Source organism: Pteronotus mesoamericanus, unplaced genomic scaffold (assembly GCF_021234165.1).
Source record: "Pteronotus mesoamericanus isolate MK-2021 breed Mesoamerican mustached bat unplaced genomic scaffold, CSHL_Meso_final contig_20, whole genome shotgun sequence".
Lineage (NCBI taxonomy): Eukaryota > Metazoa > Chordata > Mammalia > Chiroptera > Mormoopidae > Pteronotus > Pteronotus mesoamericanus.
In genome coordinates, this window is record NW_026555085.1 from 81,225,980 (window position 1) to 81,251,361 (window position 25,382).

Genomic DNA, 25,382 nt, shown 5'->3' on the forward strand with positions numbered 1-25,382 from the left:
TACCCTCAACCTCACATGGACTTGATAAATAAATATTGCTTTCTTCATATAAGTTTCTCCAACCCTCCGTGCATTAGGGATGAATCTAGGGACCGTGGTGCATGGATTGAGCCTCTGCTTTGCCTCAGGCCTCCCGTACTCCTTCCTGAGAGCCCAGAGCAGGTAATGTGCCTGGATCCAGGGCAGCAATGAAAAGCCTGAGCTCTCCTGGGAAGGCCTTCCAATGTAAGAGCAAATTAACTTGGAATACAGTCAGAATCCTGCAGAATTTTCATTCAAAAAGAGTCAATTCCTCAAAATTACATATATTCATGAAAATTCCTAGGAGAAGAATGTGAGCCTTATGCTTAGTCACATCAACTGGACAAACAGATTCCCATGGCTCCAAAGACCCAAGCTTCTAAAAGCTGTGTTGCCTTTTCTAGCCAGTTTGTTTACCTTCCTTACCAAGAACAATGAACACAAATACAATATTACATAATTTCCAAAGGAAATCATTTTACTTTGACATCTCAGATTCAGATGTTCTGAAATAAAAATAAATATAAAATTCAGATAGAGAATATTTGGGATTACATTTCTTATATAAATATTTGGATGGAAAATCATAGAATCTGATACAGCAGTTAAGAAATAAAAAGAAGAAAATTTGACTATAAAATATGCCTCATAAGTATTACAGACATTTAATTATATGGATAAAATTTTTAGAATCAGAAAAGAAACATGCCAAAACATAATATTTATTTAAAAGACAAAATAGTTTGTGTTGAAGACGTTGTTTGCTGGGGAGAAAGGCTTAAATATGAAATAGAAAAATGTAGCATGTTTAATTGATTTGACTGGAAACATCAGTTTGGAATCACCTTCTTCTCTCAAGGAATGTACAAGAGACCACACAAAAATTTAATTTTATTTAGTTTATTAATATGATCCAAATTTAAGAAATGAACAAGATTTAGCTAAATTATACAGACAATGAAAAAAACTCACAAAATTTTCAATTGGTAACAACTTTATTATGGAAAGTCACTCTATTGACTAATATAGAAATAAATCTACGATAGCTACTGTGACTCAAATTGAGCCAGTATGCAGCACGTGCGACACCCAATGGCAGTCAGTGACGGGCCACATGGACCTCACACCCTCCTTGGCCAGCTCACTCACACTGTCTGACCTATGACCTGGACGCTCCAGATACACCCCTCGCAGCATGGGGTTTGCAACCAGCTACTTTTTCCCTCAGCTTACAATCAGTTAGGTACCATTTCTGTATTTCCTGTAGCCTCTTTCTTTTTAGGTAGTGACAGAGCTGAAGGAAACATCCACCTGGCCAGTGCTGAGCAGGGAAGGATACAAAAATACTCTGAGATGGGTTTGGGTACTTTGGGAGAAGCAATAGACTCAGATAAATGAAGAGATTAGAATGGGCATCATCAACAAAGATTGTGGTATGGAACCCACAGGAAATTCACAGAAAAGGACAGAACTGGATAACATCGGAAGACAGGAGGGACCTTAGCTCCACTTGGGAAGTCACACCCAAAGAATGATAAAGAGGAAGAAAACTGGAATGAAAAGAGAATATTTCCTTTTCCATTTCTAAGATGAAAGTATTTTTTAAAAGGTATGTGGAAGCCAAACCAAAAATTAAAGAATAAAATAGCAATTATGAGTGTTTAAATAAAATGTAATATGGAAGTAAAGAAAATTCTTTTATGTCCACTTGACTTTGTCCAAATTTTTATAACGGTAATATTATCAGGCCAGTTTTGCTTTGTTGGTGATACATTTTATGAGACATCTCTGAGGAAAGGAAGAGAACCCATGACATCTCTCAGGAAAACTGGGAGAGTGGGGAGGAAGGGAGTGTATGAAAGGTGAGTCTCTACCATCTTCACATTTGCTCCTCATGCCCAAAGTGGTTTAACTTTCATGTTTAATGACAGTTTCAGATCCCAGAGAAAGAGAACATCAGCACCGAGGACTGAAGAATTAGGACAAGTATAAGCAGCTCAGTATGCTGCCCAGGACCGTGAAGCACGCCAGCAGCTGGAGAGAGGAGTTTCTGTGTGGAGATGAGGAAGGAGAGGTGCACACCAAAGATTTTGCTCTGTATGGTCTTTCTATATCTGGAGGTACCGCTGTCATCCCTTGGGTCTGAAAATGGAAAAGCAGAGAATGCCAATGAGGACGTGATTTAAGAGCAGGCCTACGGCCAAGCTTGCTCAGCCCTTGCACTTCTGCAGGGATCAAAGGGCTGAGGGATGGAGGGACAGATGGCTGCCGAAGCCATCAAACATCAGGACAGTCACAAGCTTAAGGGATTTGAGGGAAGCGGAGAAGAGAGCCAGACCTCTGGGACAGAAGATATAAGACAGGCTACGCTGCTTTCTGAAACTCTCATCTCACCTTATTGCTGATTCACTGTGACTTCCGTTTTAGAGTAAGTTTCCCTCTTAAAGGGAGGGAAATCAGGAATTTTTGGTCAACACAAGTAACCATTATGAGCTGGATTTGTTGGATTCATGGATATTTGCCTGTTCCTTAGATTTCATCTGTTGTGGATTCGAGATAAAATGTGACATGTGGTTTCCCCAAAGATTAAAACAAACTAGGGCTTACCGACCACTCTGCATTGTCTGCCTTGGAGCATCTCACATTCACCGGTAGCCTAAGGACAAGCTCGTTGAAGGACAGACCTTGCTTTTTGGTCCATTTAAACTTATTCATTGCATCCATGAAGGAAAGGTTTTTATATTGCTTGGGGCTTTTGATAATGAAAGGCCAGGTCCTGAATTTAAAATAAAAAATGCGCAATTAGTCATATTCAGAATAAAAGCATTATGTATCTCCATTCCTTTTCAACATTCTAAAATAGACCTCATACTTGTTAATTTTTACAAACATAGATGACCCAATGCAACATGATGATGAACTCATCGGCAGTTACCAGAGGAAATACAGACAATGAAATTCAGACAATTTTAAACAATGAACTTCCTTATTTGAATAGCAGATGGATATTACTTTTAAACAAGTAATTTTGGTTCAGAAAGCTTCCCTAGAGTCTCACAATTCCTTATTTATTTGTTTTGTCTCTAGTTAACAATATAACTGGTAAACAAACTGTTCTAAATAGTGCAATGAAAATGGTATAATTAAAAAACGCATAGGGTCTTTAAAAGGACTGTAACGAGGCAGAAATTTCAATTCCACACACGTTTGTACATTTTTTACATTAGAGAAGTCTGACCTCTCGTGGCCGCCCTGTTTTGGATTGTTTACATGGAGATAAATTCAAAGGATTTGAAAATGGACCAGTTTTTAAAATTTTACTGAGAAAAGTAAATACTCTTCAGATGATCTGCTTTGCTTCTACTTGCTGCTCTAAAAACAAACAAACAAAAACCATGTTAAATGTCCAAGAAAGAACAAATCACAGAAGAGTGGCAAGACCTGCTTGAAAACATACCCTTCGTTAAATATAAGTTTATATTATTTATTTGTGAAAAAGGAAAAGTATAAATGTTGACAAACAACAAAAAGTTACATGAACTAACCCAGGACCTTCCAGGAGACTATCATGGGTAACCAGCAGGCATCTAGCCCCCATCACATCCCAAGAAGTTGTTCCAGTAATTACCAAATAACCGCCAGCTGAAGAATCTACATTGTAATATTGATCTTCACAGTTTCTTCTCATACACACACAACCTACTCAGGCACATTGATATTATCTTTTTAAGTAAATTAAACATCCTTTATTAATTTTTTAGTTATAGAGATAAATTTTTAATGTCCAGGTTAAAATTATTTCTTCCATACTCTAGTAATACAATGAAAAAGCAATGCATAATATATGGTGACTTTTCTATTCTTTAGTCCTAACTTCCTTTTTTTCCTTTCATTAAAGTCAATATATCTTTGTTGAGTTTAAATGCATTTTATACAGAGACTTTAAAATTAAATACCATAAAGAAAGAGCATCAGGTCACATTAATCATATCCACCAATGACCTAGAATCTATCACATTTTAAAATTAAACATGCTGTGAAGACATGTAGAGATACAAATCAGAATTAGTACAAAATAAAAATGTGAAAGGGGACTATTATGTCTATATACAATGTCCTTTTAAATACAATGAAAGCTACGTCTAGATTTTATTAAATAGAAAATAGATTTTAAATCAAATATTAAAAATAAAATTTACTTTTCACAAGGATAATGTATCTATCTGGAAAAAAAGAAAATCAACTTCACAACTAGGGAAATAATGGGGAGGGGAATGGGGGGTCATGAAAGGAGGAATCATCAGCCTGTAACCACCTAACACACCACAGGGTGGCACTAGAATCTCTACTAATGATCCAAGGTGGCCTAAGTCCTCTGATTTTTCTGCAGGCTTGCTGGTAAGAATGAATACTGTATTACTGTACATTGATAAAATCTTAAAAAGCTTTGCCACTAGAATATATTAACAAACTAGGATTTTTTGACATGAGGTATAAAGGCATTTGTTAACTTACTATAAATATGTGAAAAGGATGTAAAAAGGGAAAACCGATAGGTTCTTACATTAGGGACAACATGGCATGACTGAGTAACCTGGGGACATAGTCGCCAACCTCTCTGAGATGACAGCATTGTCTAATGTTCATTGTTTCCTCTCCATTCCTAATAACTTTGTTCAGTCCCCTACTCTGTAATAAAGTCACTCCGTCACTTCCAACCTATCCTATACCACAATTTACCCCTGGAGAAAAGAGGACAAAACTGAGAAAAAACCCTGAAAAAGTGAATATTTTTATCTTGAGTATTTTTACTTATAAGACTAAGCTTTAAACCAGAAATACACAACCTTGGAGTAGCAAGTTCTTCTATTATCACTGGGACTGAGAGTTAGGAATATCTGGAATGTTCTAGAAACATTTCTGCACATCTGGGCACTATGTACACATCTACCCAAATACTTTAAAAAATGTATTATTTATATATCACTATAGTTGATAAAAATATATCACATTAATATTACTTAATATTAATAAGTTTTTTTCAAATTTTAATTTGACAGGTTAATTTAAAATATATACAAAAATGAAATAAACTTAGACTATCCAAAGTAATTTGAAGAAAAGGAAAAAAAATGACAACATTTGGGGACTTACACCCTCTTATTTAAGGACAAGCTAGAAAACTATAATAACTGAGTGTGGTATTATATTAAGGTTAAACATGTACAACAATGATACAGAATTCAGAGTCCAGAAATAGTCAATACATGGTTAAATGATTTTTGACAAACATTCCAATATAATTCAATAGGAAAAAGCAGGGTTTTTTCATCCTATTGGTTCTTGAGGAACTTTTTATCCATATGAATAAGAATGACCTCAGCAGTTATTCATATCACACACAGAAATTCATTCAAAATGTATCATCAACCAAACTGTAGGACCTAAAACTATAAACTTCTTAACAGAAAAAAAAAAGGAGAAAATCTTCATGGCCTTGGGTAGGCCTTGGGTAGGCAAATATTTCTTACATAGGATATCAAAAGCACAAAACAAACCATAAGTGATCAAAAAGATTTCAAAAACTATAGCTAAACACTGAAAATCAAACCACAGACTGGAAGAAATTATTTGTAAAAATATATCTGACAAAGAACTTAAATCCAAGTATAAAGAACTCTTTAAAAATATAAAGAACTCCTACAAGTATATAATAAGACAAATAACCCAACAAAACTATGTACAAAAATTTGTGTAATTAAAGAGGAACATATATAAATGATCAATAAGCATGTGAAAAGAGGCCCAAGATTGTGAGTCACAAGGGAAATGGAAAATAAAACCACAAAATATCACACTACATACATATTAAAATAGATAAAATTTAAAATACTGAAAATATAAAACATTGAGAAGAACGTTAAGCAGTAAGAGCTCCTATACATTACTGGTGAGTATGTAAAAAGGTCCACCATTTTGGTGAAAATTTTGAGAGCCTTATGAAATAAATGTATTCTTAGTACACAATCCAGTGATTTCACCACCAGGTGTTAACCCAGGTGCTCAGCAATGAAACATGTTCAATTTAACTTATGTGTTCTACAGGTAAAGGACAAATGCTCCCATTCATCCAAAGAGATCTCTGAAGAGGGTGGGGAGGAATGACCCCACAACATGATATCCCGCCAAAGTCTGGCCAAATCTAAATGCAGAAATTCTCAAGTGTAAAAGAACTCTGGGCATAAAACACCTGCCAGTCCTCCTGGATGAAACAAGTTGAGAATAAAATTTAAAAACTAAAAAAATGCAGAAAATTCAGCATTATCATTGACTCTATTTAAAAATTAAAGTTGTATTAAATACTGTTAGAGTTAGTTTTCAAAGTTAAATGTGAAAAATTAAAATCTTGATAATACAAAAATTATAATGTGAATAATAAATATTTGGAGGTATAGAAAAGGGAGGTTGGACACAATGTGAAAGTATGAATGTCCTCATCTTTTAATGATCTAAACTTGAAACATGCAGTTTAGGGGGGAAAAAAGATAGAAAAGAAAAACAATAACAAAACAAAAAACAAGAAAATGATCACCCAAAATCCCAAAATTTAAGAAGAAAAAAATAAAAACAAAAAGACCAAAAAAAAAAAACCAAAACCCAACCCACCACCATGTAGTTTTTAAAAAGCAAGTGTAACATATTAATGTTTTTTACAATATATTTTCTTAACATTCATGAGCCCCTTTCATTACTGTCTCTTACGGTTAAAAACAGCAGCAACATTTATTAGAAGTTCAACAACTCTTCACTTTTAGTTCAGTTTCTTTGTCTTCTGATAAATTAAAGCAAAATTAAGTGTTACTGTTTTTGTTTAAAACAGTGAACAAGTTAAAATCTTTATATCATAGTCTAGTCATCTTTACATCAATGCCTACATACAGAGATGTCTGTAATAGCTTTCAATGAATGCTATTAGTATTTTTTTTCCTAACAGAATTTGAGGTAATGGCTTTTATCCTTTTTAAAACATTTTTCTGCATTACCTAAATGATAAGAAACATTTGTGACTTTTACACATTATAAACATAAAGTGATTTTTCCTATAAAGAAAAAAGAGAAACACCTCTCTTGATTCTTCTTTAGAAATAGAACAAAAAAACACAGGAACTTTTCCATCACATAAACCTTCCTGTGATTGCATTGATGTGATGTTTCAGAGAACAGAGAATTGATATAAATTCATTATCTATTCTGTCATCTAATCTTTGTGAGTTTTTGTTCTTCCTTAAGCCTTGCCAGATCTGTAGGAGGCAACCCTCAGAACAGACAAATCCTGAAACAAGATGTAGTTGTCTCTCTTTTTCTACCAAGTCATCCTCTAATCTCAGGATTGCTATGAATGTTTAAAATGAAATGGGGTACCTACTTAATTACTACACTAAAAGCACAAAATAGGAGATTCGAGGTTATATGTGAGATGATATTCCTTTTCAGTATTGTATCCTGAAAACAAATGAGCAATTTTCTTTTAAGCAACACAGTAAAAGCTCCCAAACCATTTCCCTTGTTCTGATCTTTTAACCAGCACCTTGTTAGTTTGGTCTTCAATATTTATGTCACTGTGATGATTAACTATACTTGAAAGTTTGATTTAAAGTCCAAACATGTATTTCATAACAGAGACTCTTTTCACTCGTATTTTTTGAAGAATAAATATATCTAACCTGTAGTTAAATGGTTTTACGTGGGCAGTTACATCTCAAAACTGGCCTTGTTCTGTGAAGCAATTCTCCCGCCCCCCTAAGTGATGAAAACCCCAACTGCTGTGTCTCCCAGGGGAGACCAGAAGCATGGCCACTGGCAGAACTCACAGGGACAGGGAAACGGGGCATTTGCAGAGGCTTTTCACAATAGGAACCAAAAGAAAGTAATTCACCCACAGAATGTATTCAAAATAGAATGTGTTTGGAATCAGCATCTTGTAAACAGGCAGCCTTGAAAGTCCATTTGTTTTCAACATTGTTTCAAGTTAACCGCTGATTAGGAAAAAGTTCTAGTGAACACAGAAGAAATACTCTAAAGGAACAAAAGGCTATTTCAATGTTAGCAGGAGACAATATGATATCAATATTTTAAAAACAAGACTATCTAGTGTTTTTAGAATGACATTTTATGTGCCGTTTTGATTTTTATTAATATTTTATTTTAAAATACAATTATTTATTTTTAATAAAATATATATAGCAATAAAATCAGAGACCGCAATACGGAGGCCGCCCTAGCTCTGCCATTTTCTGTGAATTACAGAGCATTGAACAGTTTCATAATCTCTTCCTTTCCATTTCCCCCTCTATAAAACTAGGATTGCAAGCCTTGCTCTACCTATTGGAACTGTATGAAAATAACGTACATGAAATCATGCATTTGAAAACACTTCATAAGCTACAAACTAAGTTACATAAGCATTTTGTTAATTTAGTGGCTCCAGCCTTCTGTTCTGGTGGTCAGTGGGTTGTCTTGATAGGAACTCAGTATAGCGCATTTATGAACCATAGGTTTAATTTTCAAAAAATGTGTTTTAGTTCATGATTTATAATCCTTAAAATATTTAAAAACAAAAAGTAGACCATAATTATATTCTCCTTCAGCATTTGAATTTTACCACATCCTCATTGTTTTTTTTTTACCCTCTCCTTAAATATACTCCCTCAAAAATCTATGTGCAACTTTTGCCTAATTACATCAGTCTCTTTCATTTTGAAAACTCCTAATCATTAGAAAATTCTTCCTTGTTTTAAAACAAAATCTACTCTTCAAAATTTCCACTAGGCACCCTAATTCTTGTCTTGTTTTTCTACAACAACCCTAATATATCCCAGAGTTTTCAATTTCTCCTTCAAACAGGTTTCCCTACACCATTACATCACTCACACAATGTCATTTTTCCTTTACTCTTTCCCTTCTTTGATCAATTCCCTGAGATGCAATCAATCAACAAGTCCAGTGAGTGCTACCTTCAAAAGGTAACCTGATGTAACCATTTCTCATTAACTCTACTGCTGCCACGTTGGTCCAAGGCAGCCTCACCTCTCCCCAGGACAATCACAAGTCTCCTGGTTGGTATGATTCTCCAATCTTCCCCTTCTACAGTCTTTACTCAGCACAGCCACCAAGCTGACTTTTTTCTTAATACGCTGCAGTGTCTTCCCTTTGCACTTAAAACCCAAAGTCCTCATGTAGCCTAAGTCCTACCTGATCCGACCCCACTTGCTGTCAGACCTTCTCACTCATCTCCTACCATACTTCATGCTGCTCCAGCCAAACTCACCTTAATGTTGCTCTTTGGACATGCTAGCTTCATACCCAACATGGGGTCATTACACTGACTCTTCGCTCTGCATAGAGTATACTTGGATATCTTTGTATGGCTGGCTTCTCATCACTGAGGTCTCTGCTCAAATATCGCCTCCTGCCATGGACTAAATGGGTAAGTCCACCCAAAATTCATAGGTTGAAATCCTATCACCCAAGGTGACATTATTAGGAGATGGGGCCTTTGGAAGTAAGTCTCTGCCCTCATTTATGGGTTTAGCATCCTTACAAAAGCAGCTTGAGAAAGCTCCCTTTCTCCTTCTGCCAGGCAAGGCTACTGTGAAATGACCAGCCATGAGGAAGTGGGGCTTCACCAGACACTACATCTGCCTACACTTCGATCTTGGACTGCCCAGACTCCCAAAGTGTGAGAAATCAGGTTCAGGAGTTCATGAACCACTCTGTTTATGGCATTTAGGACCCAGTAGCCAGACTAAGACCTTCTCCAAAAAGGCTTTCACTGCCCTATTGGCAACAGCTACTCATATCTTTCGTTGTCTCAATTGTTTTCATAACACCTCATATCTGAACTTTTATATTTATAGTTTGTCTATTTTCTCTCCCCCATTTGAGAATATAATTTTAACTTGGCAGGAATAATGTTTATCTTGTTTATTGTTTTATCTTAAGTAATTCTTATGACATGCAATTGTGCAGAAAGAGTTAACATAGACTGCCTGAGACTGCTATTTTTAGAAATGCCTCCTTGGATGTTGGATATTTGGCTGGCATCAGGAAATTTGAATAGTAACCAATTTGCTATATTAATACAAAATTTTCTCTAAATGATAAGAGTGACTACCTGTGCCTAGACTGTTTGCACCGCAGTATAGTTTATAGTGAACCCTGGTTTTCCTGGTGGGAGTCTGAAATTTAAGTATTTTCTAAGCAGAGGGCACCTATGTGACCATCCCCCAACAAAAACTCTGGGCACTGAGTCTCTAATGAGCTTCTTCAGCCCACAGCACTTCATACGTGTTGTCATAATTTGATGCTGGTGGAATTAAGCACATTCTGTGTGTCTTCACTGGGAGGGGTTTCTTGGAAGTTTGCACCTGTTTTCCTGTTGACTTTGCCCCATATGCTTTTTCTCCTTTTGTTCATTTTTCTTTATATTTTCTCACTGCAATTAATATTAGCCATGAGTACAACTATATGCTGAACACTTTAGGTCCTCCTAGAAAAACCTCTGAACCTGGGAGCAGTCTTGCAGCCCTGGACAAAGCAACCAAGAAGCTCACCTGGGTTCCCCCAGTAGAAAATAATCAAACGGAACAGCACACAAGGGATTCCATGACATGAAGATGAATCCAATATACAATTAACACCCATCCTTTTTGGAAGTATATTACCCCACCATGAAATTCTTTTACCACTTACGTGACTGGCCTGTAGATCTCCTTAACACCAATGAACTTAAGTTGTTCCATAATGTCTGGAATACTTGCACATCGAGTAAGATTAATTCTTGGGTAGTAAAGAAGGTATGAGAGACACATTTCATTCCTGGTGCTTAGTCCTCCCTGAAAATGGAGATGTTTTATTTAGAAAAGTATGTTCCACTAACTGGGGCATTTATAGCACATAAGCCACCAAAGTCATACAGTTCCTTCCAGTATTAAAATGTAATAAATCTTAAAGCTCAAACATAATATAAATGACAAATTTAGTTTTTTAAAAGGTAATGACACATTTAAAATTAATAAATTATTTCCTTCACTTTAAAAGTTGCTTTTCTTAAATGATCTCATAATCTCCTTAAATTTCTGATTAAATGATGTTAACTTCTCACCACAGTGAATACGCCAGAGGATTATAGGGGTGTTTGGTTACCATGATACCGATCAGTCAATTGAAAGAATATTTGCCCAGTTGCACTGAATTTTCTATAATCTTGTTGCCATGTGTAAAAAACAGAGAGACAAACTGCACATTTTGAGTCTAGGCAGTAAATTATCTATTAAAATAAAAATCCTCAGAAGAAAAAAATCTAGAATTGCTACAACATATTATCTACACTGTCCAATTTTTCAACTGAAAGTTATTAAACTTAAAAAGAAAGAGAAAACTATAATCTGTATTCAGAGGGAAAAAAGGTTAATCAGTAGAAACTAATTGTGAGAGAATACAAACACTGGATTTAGCAAAAACTTAAAAGCAAATATAAATATATTTAAAGAGTTAGAAAAAGATATTCAAGTAATTAAAGGCAAATATATTGAAAATGAGTAAACAATTAGGGAATGACATCAGAAATAGGAAAACAGAAAAGAACCAAATAAAATGCTAGAGTTGAAAGATACCATAATGCAATGAAAAGTTCAGAGGATGAGCTCAACAGCAAATCTCAGATGGAAGAGGAATCGGTGAATTTGAAGGTAGAGCAATAGAAATTATCCAATTGAAAGAACAGAAAGAGTGAAAACAAGACTACAGCAAGTGAAAACTCCCCAGAGATCTGTAGGAAAATTCTAAGTGTTCCAACATATATGTAATTGGAGTTCCAAAAAGATAATGGTTTAAATCTCCCAAATTTAGTGAAAAACATTAACTTATACGCCCTAGAAGCTCAACAAATGCCAAAGATAAATATTAAGAGACCCATACCTTGACACATCATAGTTCACATTGTTGAGAGTCAAAGAAAAAAAAATCTTGAAAGCAGCAAGAGAAAAATGACATAGCACATACAGGTGAACAATAATACAATTGACAGCTGGCATTTCATCATGAATGACAGAAGCAACAAAGAGATATTGAAATTACATATTCAACTGCTGCATGGAAAAATAAATTAATCAAGAATTAAGTATTCAGCAAGTTATTTGTCCTTCAAAAATAAAGGTGAAAAATTTAATAATATTGTTCATGATTATAAATTAATATAGTGGCTAATATGCAATGGCTACACATTACAAAAATATAATGTCTTACACTAGATGAGCAAGGCAGGATTGAACAAAGGGAGAAGCCATTGTACAAATGAGGCCGCATCTGATGCTTCCGTAAATAATCATATTTAACCTATCCTTGAGCTGAGGTGGCTACTCAGAGTTTTACCAAACTGCAGGCAGGAGCTGAGCCTTTGAAATCTCACAACCACCGTCGTGAGCTGCAGGCTGCCCCACAAGAGTGAGTGTAACTTTAAGTGAGTTATTCCCTGGCACCAAAGTCAATACCCAGGGAGGGATACAGATGTGGCTGAGGTTTTGCAGTCCTGGATCTGAAAAGGGAGAGTATGGAGGCAGAGCACCAAAATGTACACTAAAAAATAATTTATTATATATTTAGTAAAATACTTTATGCAAACAAAATTCTATATAAGGCACAAGAAAAATACTGTCAACACCAGTGTCCTGAGTCTCTTCTGTATGCTTATCCTCAATTCTCCTCCTCCCCACCCAAACCAAAGATGATTATCTCAATATTTTGTTTAGATTCTATTGCTTTTCGTTACACTTTACATTTAGTTCACAGATGTAGGCACCCTTAATATATGTTTAATTTTGTATGTTTTTACACTTTAGATACATGATATCACAACTACATATAATCAGTTGCAAATTTGCTCTTTTCAATCAATATTATGTTCTTCAGATACATAAGTTAATATATGAACAGCTTTAGGTCATTAATTTTTATAACTACTTATATAATATATGGACATATTATAAATTTTTTTGGTTTGTTTTTGTTTAGATAAATAATTGAGCTGACCCCAGGATTTTGCTCCTGGGTTGTTACATGTTACTATGAATATTTTATATATTCCTTTTCTGGAACACTTCCTGCAAACGTAACCTTAAGGTTAAATCCACATAGGAGTGGAACTGGGTAGAGCATATATCAGTCTCCAGCTTTACTCAAGAATGTCATGTTTTTCCCCAAAGTGGTTTTATAAATTTATATTCAGCAGCATATGAGGGGTCTAGTTTCAATACATTGGAATTACAATTTTAAATATTGCCAAACTGGTAAGTATAAACTATCTCATTCTGGTTTACATTTGCATGACTCTGGTTTCAGATAAAATCAATGATCCTTTCATATGTTTATTATCTGTTTGGACTTTCATTTCTATGAAATATTTTTATCTTTTGTTTCTATTGTATGTTTGTCTTATGTTACTGAACAATGAAATTTCTTTTAAATGCTGAACAGTAATTCTGTTTTAATCTATGTATTGCAAATTTCTTTTTCAGTTTAAAACTTTTCACTTACTTAACCAGGTTTCTTTGGTTAAAAAAAACCTTTAATTTAGTCAACTTCATCGACCTTTAAATTCACAGTTTGTGCTTTTTCTGTTCTGTTAGAACTCTTACCTACCCCAAAGTCATAAAGATAGAGTCATATATTTTTCTCCTAACAGTTTTAAATTTTTGCTCTTCACATTTAAATATTTAATCTACCTGGAATGGATTTTTCTGAATATTGTGCAAGATAAAGACATAATTTTATTTTGTCATTTGGATACCTAATTGTGTCGGTATTTTTTAGTGAAAAGTCCCTCCTTTTTTACTTATCTGAATGCCTTGTCTATCCTAAATCAAGCTTCCATAGAAAGGACTCATAGGTCCTTTTCCACAATCACTATTCTATCCCACTGTTTTAACTCTGGACGCAAACACCCTATTCATCACCATAATTTTAAAATAAGCCTTCATCTCCATAGTTTGTTTCTCATCTTGCTCTTTGCAGTGGTGTTCTGCTTATTATTAACATTTTGCTCTTCTGTGTAGCTTTCAGAATGAACTTTCTTCATGTAAAAGCTAAAACTGTCGAATTTTTAGATTAATATATAGGAGAATATCTTTGTAGTTATGTCTAGGCAAGGATTTCTTAATACCAAAGTCCCAAACCATAAAACCTCTCTCAAGTTTTAGCTGATATTTATATAAAGTTTATAGACCAATTTAAATAGAAGAATTATTTTTATTTTACTAAGCTTTTTTATCCATGAACATAGTATCTCTTAATTTCTTTAGGCATTTCTTTAATGTCTTGCTACACGTTTTTATCATTTTTTTCCACAGAGATCAAACACAGCTAATGTTAGATTTTATTTCTATAGAACTTGAGAGTTTTTTATTGTATTTTCTTGAGATAGTTTCTCATATACTAAAATACAATTAATTTTAGATATTACCAATTTTGAGATTTTTGATGTAGAAAATTACATATTTGTGAATAATGTGTTTTTTCTCTTTGCCTCTTCTTTTCTGAGCTTACATCTCTTTTTTTATTTTTCCAGTAAAGTGTTGAATAGAAATAGTGATAATAAATATTCTTGTATTTCATTTAGTTTAATATTTGCTATAGATTTTTCGCAGCTGATTTTTATCTTGTTAAGAAAATTCTCTCTTACTTCTGGTGTGCTAAGTGCTCTTTTTTCCTGCATCACTGACTTAAATTTTTATGAATGATTTTTTCTTCCCCAGTTGAGGTTATCATACATATTTTTCCTTCAATCTCTTAACTGAAGAATAGCATTAACGTGTTTTCTAATTTAGGCCAATTTGATATTTCTTAGAGAAACCCAGAATAATCCTTACATTACATTTTTATTTAATGCAGGATTTGACAATATTTTGTCAAAGATATTCCATCAGGTGCATATTGTTGACTGCTCTCAAACTGCCATTCTCAAGGTTTAGTTTAAGATTATGCTAACTTCATAAAATGAGTTGGTGGGAGGTGTGTTCCCTGGAACAGATAAGCAAGGCATGAATGATTTAATTCTTGAATATTTGGCAGAACTCCCCAGTAAATCTGTTAGGATGAAATTTCCCTTTGGGTCAGAAACCCTAAGACCATGTAATTCATTCTTCCTTTTGAAGTCTTGATTCATCTATGTCCAGACTCATGTACGTGGTCATTAGTAACCACAGGTCTTTTATTAATAATATTGGGTGAGGAAATACTAAAAGACTAAGATAGATTTTCATGAAAGAGTCATTAAATTACAATGCAAATATTACCATACTATCATTAATTAATCTGACAGAATGCTAAAACAGGTCTGATTCCACTTTTATAATGTTTCATGGTCAAGACATTCAGGAATTTTGCTTCCCAATGGGAATGTTTTTTACTTTTTTCTTTAAAATCAAAGTTTATTCCTCCTTTTCTTCAAATAAATTTTAATAATAAAAATTTTCTTACCCAAGTCATCATGTCTCTATCTTTCGTGTTGTAGCGACACTCAGTAATTAGATTATCTCCCTAAAACATAAAAGTATGAGCTTTCAGATTGGAGTTTTATGCTGTTCCATTTATCTAATATATTTGTAAGTCAACGGTTTATTTACTATATGAAGGGATGCATTAAGTAATTTGATTCAGGAGAAGACCCTTGATCTATGAAATTCTAGGGTAGTAAGCAAGCAAGCAAACAAACAAGGCTCTCTGGGTTCAGGCAAGACTCCACCTTGTTCTGGCTGCATGACCTTAGGTAAGAAAATGACTCATCCAGGCACAATGTATTCCCATAAAAGATAATGATAAAAAATAGCACTTCTTTTGCACAGCTGTTGTGAGGGAATTAAACAACAAAACACATATTTAATCCTTAGTAGAAATTAAACACTTCATAGATGTTAGCCATAGATACTAGATACTGTGATTCCCTCCTTATTTGCATTACTTTCTTTAAAGGTCTCTAGTCACGTCTTTATTTCCTTACAAAAGAACTGTGAGGCAAATTAATAGTAACTTAGTTTTCCAGTGTTTTCCAATCTTTCGCACACTCAGCACACATAGAAAATAACTATATTTTTAGGCTGCCCACTCAGGTAAGTGGACAGGCTATTTACGGGTCAGACACCAATAACTCTGGCTGCTAGCCCTCAGATTCATTCTCCTTGCCCTGTCAGTCGGAGGGACCAGGGATCAATATCTCAACATACTTATATGCTGCTCACAGCCCACCAGTTGGAAAGCTCTGAGATAACACAATAAAACTGGTTGGAAAGCTCTGAGAAAAGATCAGACAATAAAAGAGAGTGAAGAATTTCGACAACATCAATGTCTCTCATACTTCATCCTTCTATTCTCAGGTGTACCAAAGAATTTCTGCATGTAGAAAAGACATAGCTATCACTCTCATTTCAAAAATAGTATATAAGAACTGAACTCTTAAGAATAAAATAAGGGCAGAAAATTATATGACAATCTTAATGGTCATGGGATAAAAAATTTTGAAAAAATGAAGCCTCACCAAAAAAGCAAACAAACAAACAAAAAAGAAACCTTTGTGAAACCTTCACTATTGTAAGGCATACAATTCTCTTCTGTGTCCTTCTGCCATGACCCCAAGTATTGTAGCAAGTAGATTACACAGCACAATATAATTAGCTATGTCTGAACACCATTGCCAAATAAAAGGATTATCCTTGTAATCATGTTTACTGAAATGAAACTTCCAAAAAGAAAATCCTATGGAATAAGGAAAGCTCTGATTTACTATTACCATAATTGCAGCCAAAGATTTCAACTGGGAAGTCAAATAAGAGAAGAAGAATGCTAGGGCTTAGAACCCAATTTTTATTTTCTTTTAAAATCAACAACTTGAAGTGCCCCTGGGAATAGCAAGAAAAATGAGTTTTGATTTTGGAAAACAGATTAAACACATCCCATCTGGGCTGTGCAACACCCATCGTGGGTGGCTTTAAGAATAAGGATACCATGAGGAATTCATTTCACCAGTAGAAACCTTGCTAATTCTCAGCAGATATATGTCTCATGACTTTTATAACATTCATTGAGAAAGAACAAAACGTTCATACTGGTAAGATTGTTTGCTCTTCCTTTAGATACTGAAACTCCTGGAAATTGAAGTCGAAATTGTCATCATAAGCAAGTAATCGCATTTCCTTCCCTTTGCGAAAATGACGTAGCCTGATGCCCCTGCCAGCCAGGTGAGCATGGAGAAGAACGGCAAACACGTGGACTCCACTGGGCTTTTCAGCTTCCAGAGCCTGTGGGTTGGGGGTTGGGGGTGGGGAGAGTGGAAGACTGGATTAGCCCATACAAGTGAGTATTCAAACAGTTCTTGTTAAAAGAGATTTGGATGAACAGCTGAGAAGAAAAGCCAAAGTAATTTGAGTAAATGCTTGGGCCACCAAACATTTAGAATTTTGATTTTTCATGGCATTCCTACCAGTGTTATCATTGTGAAGCAACATGTATCGGACCATTCCTAAATGTTATCTTTCTCTTTCCTTCTTTTAAGAGGTAAAGCAGAAGTCAAAGCTCCTGGCAAAAAATATTCTGGAATGTTAGTAACCTGCAAATTAAAACTCTTAAAAGGAGAGATTATTCCTGCATTTACAGATAAGAAAACCAAGTGGGAGAGAGGCATTAAACAGACTTGCCCATGGTCCCCCAGCTCATAAGTGATGTAATGGCAATTTGAATATTGATCTAAATAACACAAGAGCATGTTTCCACTTCACCAGGCTGCCACCTTGCCTACGACCATGCCATCTTTTAATTCATAAAGAATCTGATCCATGTTGAAATACTTTCATTCAATGGAAAAGAATATGAATGAAAGCAGCCACTGTTAAATACTTTCACATGGTTTTATCTTATCCAATCTGCATTTTTATATTAGTTATTCTTGCTCTTTGGTTAGAGAAGGGAAGAAAACTATGAAGCAAAGAAAAAGAGAAAAAATTGAAAATAAATAATGGGAAAAAATTGAGATGAACAATAAGGTTGAGAATGGAAACTACACAAACAGAAAAAGAAATTTCAAACGATAAACTAAAGCGTCCAATATGAAACAAACAAAGGGGGTGGGGCTAGGATGGAAAACACACTGAGAGTCATTCTCGTCTTGAGAATTCTACTCCTGTAGCCTTCAGGATTTATAAAAGCAACCAAAGGTCTTGCTAAAATTGAAATAATGGTTTTGCAGTGTGACAACGAGAAAAACATTGATAATGAACAAGCAGGGAATTTTCCCAACCCAGTTTCCTAAGAGCATTGATTACTCTGTGAATAGCAGCACATAGATTGAGACGCAGCATACCTCTCCCAGGCATTCCAGAGTGCAGTGACCCTCGGACTGGAACTCAGGCATGCCTGGAGGGAGGGTATGGAAGAGGCTCACCCAGAGGCCCGCCTCAATCACCCCGGCGTCATATCTCCTTATGTCTGTTGTATGAAATAACCTCAGTCCAGAGTTATCTATTAAGCCTGAAACAAGAGCATATAATTAAAAGTGAGTTTGCGTTCTTAAAAAAAAAATCCCTATGTGCAGTTGAAGTGTTTCATTAATCTTACCTAAACTCTCACAGGGAAAAGGGATACAAGCAAAGATTAATGGAAGATTACATTCAGCTTCACAAATGGGGATTAAAAGACAAGTCGCCATATTGTCTGCATTCACAGGAGAAATGTTTATGTTGTCTAGCTTATATACTCCAATTATCTAACATGAAGACAGAAGGAAAATTACAGAGTCATTCATTAGAGTGTAGAAGAACTCAACAAAAATCTTATATGGTTTTCAGGTGAGGTTCAATAACATTTACACAAAGGTGAAAACCAACAGCTTGGTCAAGAAACCATGTAGAAAACTATTAATGATTAACTTTATGGCTTGTCACCATTCTTTCAATCATTCAATCAGTATTGAATAATCAATACTAATTGAGACTCTGTTATGTGAAAAGCACTACAATAGGGATTATGGAATGAAAGGTGAATAAGACACATTCCTTGCTGTGACATACTTATAAGGAGGGAAAACATGAATCTCAAACTTCATACATCTGCTCCACTAATTTTGAAATTAGTTGACTCCTTTCTGTGGTGCTGACTTACCTTCCTATGAATACCAAATTGGATCAATTAGTATACATTATATGTCATTTTATATTCATTGGTATGATTATTCTATTGTTTCCTTTTCCCACTCTACTATAATTTCCACATGGGTAAAAACAGTATGTTTTTCACAAACCTTACATCATTAAGCACACACCCAGCACATAGTTGGTGTTCAGCATTTGCTGAATAATTGCATGAATCAATGTAAGACAATAACTTTAAGTTGCTGCTGTTGATAATTTCATATTAAATCTTTCAATTTTTTTATTTTGGAATATTACATAAGTAAATTCAGAAATCAAATGTAAATACTTACCCCTTTTCATTTCAATTATGATATCATGCAGTGTCTCTAAATACTTGTTGAGTAAATTTATGGTTTTCCTTTCATACAACAAAATGCTTTATATTTTCTATTGTGATAAATGGTAGTTTTTCATATGTATAGTTAGAAAATGTTTCATAAGCACACTGTATTTGAGGCTAATTTACATAACAAAGGGAAAAGTCTATTCTTCTTTTTCCTGGTAAGTCATATGCAAACCTTTTTTTAAGACTAATGACCACAAGGCCCATTTGCCTTGTTCATAGCTGGTAATGACTCTTGTCCCAGTGTAGTTATTAATAGTACTCTCTTTTACTCTAAAAAGTATCCTAATTTGGATCATAAACATATAATTTTATTCTTTCTAGCAATGGATGCTATTTCATTTCAACTCGAAGGCAGAAGTTACAAAACTTTTTAAAATCATAGGTAGAATGCATGAAGAATAAACTCACCTTCCTTATATGCCGGATTGTCATAATGAACTTCCAAAAGCACAAAAAGAGGATCTAATGGGGTGCCGAGGGATAGCCCGACATGCGGCGGATAGGAAAAACCCTGAATTAGAAAAACTTCATGAGACAGTGTATCCTGAAAGTCCTTGAAAGCTCTACTCCACTCAAAAGCCAACCATTCTGAAAGAGATTTCCACATACTGGAACTCCATTCATCAATAGCTGATAAGATAAAAGGGCTTACGGAAAGGATTCCTTTCTTAGAAAAGAAAAATAAGCTGTCCTCTTATAAAAAATAATGTATAGGTTACTTCTAAGTATTGGAATCATAGGGGAAAACAAGATCAATTAATTGTGTTACATCTCAGTGAACACTAGCCCCACCTCTCCACCAATGGCCCAAGCAACCACCACGGTCTCGCAGGTGTAGAATTCATCGGGCATGTTGGGGTGGTAGCACTCATGGCCGTAGTCCAGGACGCTGTCGTTCAAGTTGCTGCTGCACTGATAGAGCAGGATGTGATGGACCAGACTCTCGTGGCCTCTTTGTATCACAGGCTCCACCTAAACAAGCACAGAGCAGAGAGAGGAGGCAATACATTAAATCAGCTTACCACTTCGCATGAGCATGACACTAGCAAAACTGGTTATCAGTCTTTCAAAGAAATGGTTTCCTGAATCATGTAAAGGTTATGTGGCTCAAGTATAATTTGTTGTAATGATGACAACAACAACCATGGCAACAACAAAGAGGAAACAACTGTTTTTACTCCAAGAATCACAGGACTTTACTAGTCTGTTGTTTTGTTTTTGCCGTTTTTTTTTTTTTTAACTTACTCTTGTTTCCCTTACCATTCTGCATAACAGATGTTTCAAAACTTGCTTGCCTTCTGCCAGGCTTTATATTTCTCCTGCTCCCCTTCCCTCTTTTTTTTTCCCAAATAGAAAAAAAATCAAGGTTTAAACTCCCTCAGCCTCCCTCTCTTCCACCTCAAAAAGTTCTCGTTACTAATCATTCCTAGAAGTGATTTATGATGTCTCATGCATCTATCTAGTATCTGTCTATTTATCTATCTTCCTGAAGCTGAGCATAGAGCTGGGCACAAAGTAGGGCTCAGTAATGGATATTTTTATTTTAGGATTTAAAAACAAATTCTATTAAGAATTTTACTATGAGAATTTGGGAGAGAAAAGAGAAAACACTGTAGTGATGTCCTCAGATTAAGCAAGGGGAAGCAGAAACCAGTGAAAATAGAACAAGCAGGGAGGTTAGTCCTCAGAGTGGAAGCATGGTTCGCGGGAGCAGGGCTCCTTCCACTGCCCCTTCTGCGAGCTCCCTGCAGAGCACTCCCCCACTGCAGTCCAGGAGCTCAGGGAGCTGACTGCATCCTCACATCCCAAAGAACCTTCTCTCTGGAGCAAAGGCATGAGCCCCACGCTTAGCCTGGCTGAGTTATTGATGCTGCCATCAGTTACGTGGTTCTTTGAACCTTCTGCTTAACAGACAAAGAAGTCCTAGTGTGTCCCTAAATTTCCAAAAGTTAAGCTGTCTTAAGGCTCTTCCACACACTTCTGCTTTTAGCCTTATTTAGTCAAACGCAGACAATGCATTTTGAAACCCTTGCTTTTCTCTGCTTCAGACATGCATATAAAGGTCAAGTGTTTTCACCTATTTTCTCCTAAGGTTTTCCATTTTGATTTTCTACATAGTTTTAATTATTTTAAAAAAACAGTAAAATCTAAGCAGCAGAAGAAGGAAAGGGTATGTAGTGGGTAGAGATCTGAATAGGCAGCCAGGGATTCCAGTGTCTAAATCCAGCTTTATTTCGAGTTGCACACTGAGTCATGCCTTACTTACCATATGTACAATTTTAACATTGCTTACACAGAAATGACATTGCTCATGGCTTTGTCTGCATTTGTCTTGTCTCTGAAACACCGTGCACCCTGAAGGCAGAAACTATTTTCTATTTGCTTGGAAATGACAGTTATTCTTCAAACATGGTTGCATAACATACTACGGTTTCACAATAGGGTAACACAGGATTTCTAATAGATTTTACTTTCCACATCTAATTTGAGCTTTCCTGTGAGACTTGATTTATTTGGCCACCTCCATACTCTGAGGGGGACATATTTACTGTGTGCTAATATGTCCACAGTAAAATATTTAGGCACATGTGAGATTTTTGCTAAGTGCCTTGTAAGGTCAAGAAGAACCTGTAGGTTGTACTGAGCTTTACAAGGTAGGTCCTGGAAAGGAATTGTTAAGGCAAAACCATTGTCTGTTGCCAAGGCAGCTACAGAAACTAGTGGTTTTCATTGAGGCATAGCAAGAGTGAGCTAAGAGTGTGCATGTAGAAATGTGAGGCTAGTTGGTGCCTGCCATTGAGACGCTTAAAAAGAGGCAAAGGACCCAAATAGACATTTTTCCAAAGAGAACATACAGGTGGCCAATAAACATATGAAAAGATGCTCAACATTACTAATCATCAGAGAAATGCAAATGAAAACCACAATGAAGTATCACTTCACACCTGTCAGAGTGGCTATCATCAATAAATCAACAAATAGCACGTACTGGCAAGGAGGTAGAGAAAAGGGAACCGTCATGTACTGTTGGTGGGGATGCAGGCTGGTGCAGCATGGAGTGCAGCACACTGTGGAAGGCAGTATGGAGTTACCTCAAAAAGTTAAAAATGGAACTGACTTATGACCCAGTGATTCCACTTTTGGGAATTTACCCAAAGAAAACCAAAACACTGATTCGGAAAAAATACATGCACCTCTATGTTCATTGCAACATTATTTACAATAATGAAGATTTGGAAGCAGCCCGTGCCCATCAGTAGATGAGTGAATAAAAAAGCTGTGGAACATTTACACAATGGAACGCTCCTTGGCTTTGAAAAAGAAGAAAATTTTACCCTTTGCGACGGCATGGATGGACCTGGAGAGCATTATGTTAAGTGAAATAAGCCAGTCAGAGAAAGACAAGTATCATGTGATTTTCTTCATATGTGGAATCATATGAACAAAATGAACTAACAAGAAAAATAGCGATAGGCTCATAGATAGAGAGCAGGCTGACAGCTCTTGGTGCGGGAGGTGGGCAGGGAGGTGGATGGAAAGAACAAAAGAAGAAGAAGAAACCCATGGACATGGACAACAGTGTGGTGGCTGCTTTGGGGAAGGGTGGCAGGGGAAGGTGGAGGACAGTAAAAGGGGATAAATGGTGATGGAAGGAGGCTTGACTTGAACACACAATACAATGTACAGGTGATGTGCTATAGAATTGCACACCTGAAACCTGTATAATTTTTTAATCAGTATCACTCCAATAAATGCAATAAAAAAGGAAAAAAAGATATTTCAAAAAAATGTCTTAGAAGAAGCTTTTATGAGTAAGTGCTTTTTTAAAAGAAATATGTAGGAAGTCCTGAAACCAACACCAAGCTTCCAAGGTACCAATGCATTCTAGGAATAATAATAGTAACTTGTCTTTTCTTCAGCACCTACAACCTGCCAGCCACTATATTAGTCATTTGACATATCTCATTTAATATTTGTAAGAAATGTATAAAGTAAATGTCTCCATTTTACAGATGAGAAACCTGAGACTCAGAGGATTAGGCAACAAGCCCAAAGCATCACAGCTAGGAAGGGGCAGATGGGGATTTGAAACCAGGCTGGTCTGATCCCAGAGTCAGTCCTCCTTCTGCAACATGTTATTGCAGGAAGACATGCTGGAGATGCACCAAGGGCCCTGCAGGTTGCTGCCATCTCCAGAGAGGGAGGATGAAAGGCTTCAATGAGGCACACCACCGACAGATGTCAGCAGGGAGGGTGGAGGCACCACAGAGCCAATGCCAGAAGGTGCTTTGGAGCCACTACCAAGAATCACCACACAGCCCTGCCCCCAGAGGGGCAATGCGAGGAGGGGAGCTTTATGGAAGGCGGGGTGGTCTCCTGCCCTCCTTGCCGCCCCAGCCCCAGCACACCCTGACCATTAGGGAGACAGCCCCGTGGCCTTTCCAAAAGAGAGCAAATAATAAAGCATCTCCTTGAAACCTGGTGAGGGCTTCAAGGGAAATTATATTGTAACCTGACCTACAGATTGCAAATCCAGAGTACAGGCTAGAAAATGAGGTTTTCCTGAGGAAAAAAATACATTCCAAAGACGACAAGGAAACTTGACGCATGCACACCTGGGCACTGATCATAGAAAAAGATAAGACGACTTGGAAGAAGCAATTTCTTGGCAAAATGGAATGGATGTACGAGATAAAAGGGACCAAGAGAAGTACCTGAGAAGTATATGTAAAGCCAGCTATTGAATGAAGGGGCTACTAATATAGGAGAAAATACATGGGTTATCAAATGCCTAAAGAATGGGTGAATTTCTCAAGGAGGACTTTTAAGATAATCATGTGGAATAATAAAATAAGAAACTAAGAATTTCCCTGTGGATAGGCACAACCTGTTTAGTGAAGGTACAAATTCCAGGGAATGGAGGCACTTCGATCAGTGTAGGTAGGTCAGGGCCATAGACTCGCGGTGCGCACCTCCCTCTCCGCCCCCCCCCCGCCCCCTGCCCTGGGGATAGAAGTTCCCACAAAGCTTCCTGTCATGCTTACAGAGCCTAGGTGTAGCAGCACATTGCTACCAATCCCCAAATGATGGCTGTTGTTATCCTCTGCTTCCTCAACCAGTTCCACAAAACATCTGAGGCAGTCATAGCACATGTGTTCTATGCCCTGTTGTGATTGTCTTTAGCCCAAGTGACATTGAGGCAGAGACGGGAGAGCAGTGTCTGAGGAAGGACAGGGAGGCACATAAGTGTTCCAGACACATGCCGCTCCTTGGCTGAATACAAGCATGAAACACCACTGTTTCTTGTGTATTCAGGAACTGTCCATGGGAAAAAGACTTTTTGCATCGTTAGGGTATTTGAAACAAAGGTGCGGTTATACATTTTTGTATTAAAAATATTTCCGAAATAAATAAGGCTCTAATGAATCAGTGCTATAGGAAGCAGCACTTAAAGAGGGTGCCCTATTTTGGTCACTTCACAGATGTCACATTATTATCACAGTCAAATGGGATTGCCAAAGACTGTCCCTATTCAAAAAATATTAAACTTATAGAAATTGTCAAAGAAGGTATGGAAACATAAAGGATATAGAAAGATAGATAAATTGGTATTTCTGAGACTGAAGTGAACATTTAAATTTTGTTTTAGGCTGGCTCTATGATTACAGAAGAAATAAATATTAAGGAATGCAGAGCAGAGCACATAGAAGTGGGTGGCAGTGACACAAACACCTGAGGACATGTTTAAAGTGTGTTATTGATCATTGTGTTTTTGATCA

The 25,382-nt window shown here is 36.2% G+C and overlaps 1 protein-coding gene across 1 annotated transcript in view; it reads right to left on the reverse strand.

The window, feature by feature from the left end:
- Positions 1-1,907: 1,907 nt before the first annotated feature.
- Positions 1,908-25,382, reverse strand: part of MOXD1 (monooxygenase DBH like 1) — a 69,357-nt gene continuing 45,882 nt past the window's right edge. The window contains exons 5-12 of the mRNA XM_054568930.1: positions 20,395-20,574; positions 20,011-20,113; positions 18,428-18,594; positions 17,178-17,369; positions 15,556-15,615; positions 10,774-10,916; positions 2,629-2,797; positions 1,908-2,163 (exon numbers count right to left, since the gene is read on the reverse strand). Coding sequence (XP_054424905.1) covers positions 1,999-2,163; positions 2,629-2,797; positions 10,774-10,916; positions 15,556-15,615; positions 17,178-17,369; positions 18,428-18,594; positions 20,011-20,113; positions 20,395-20,574 — 1,179 coding nt within the window. The 3' untranslated portion in view covers positions 1,908-1,998. The remainder of the gene's footprint in view (positions 2,164-2,628; positions 2,798-10,773; positions 10,917-15,555; positions 15,616-17,177; positions 17,370-18,427; positions 18,595-20,010; positions 20,114-20,394; positions 20,575-25,382) is intronic.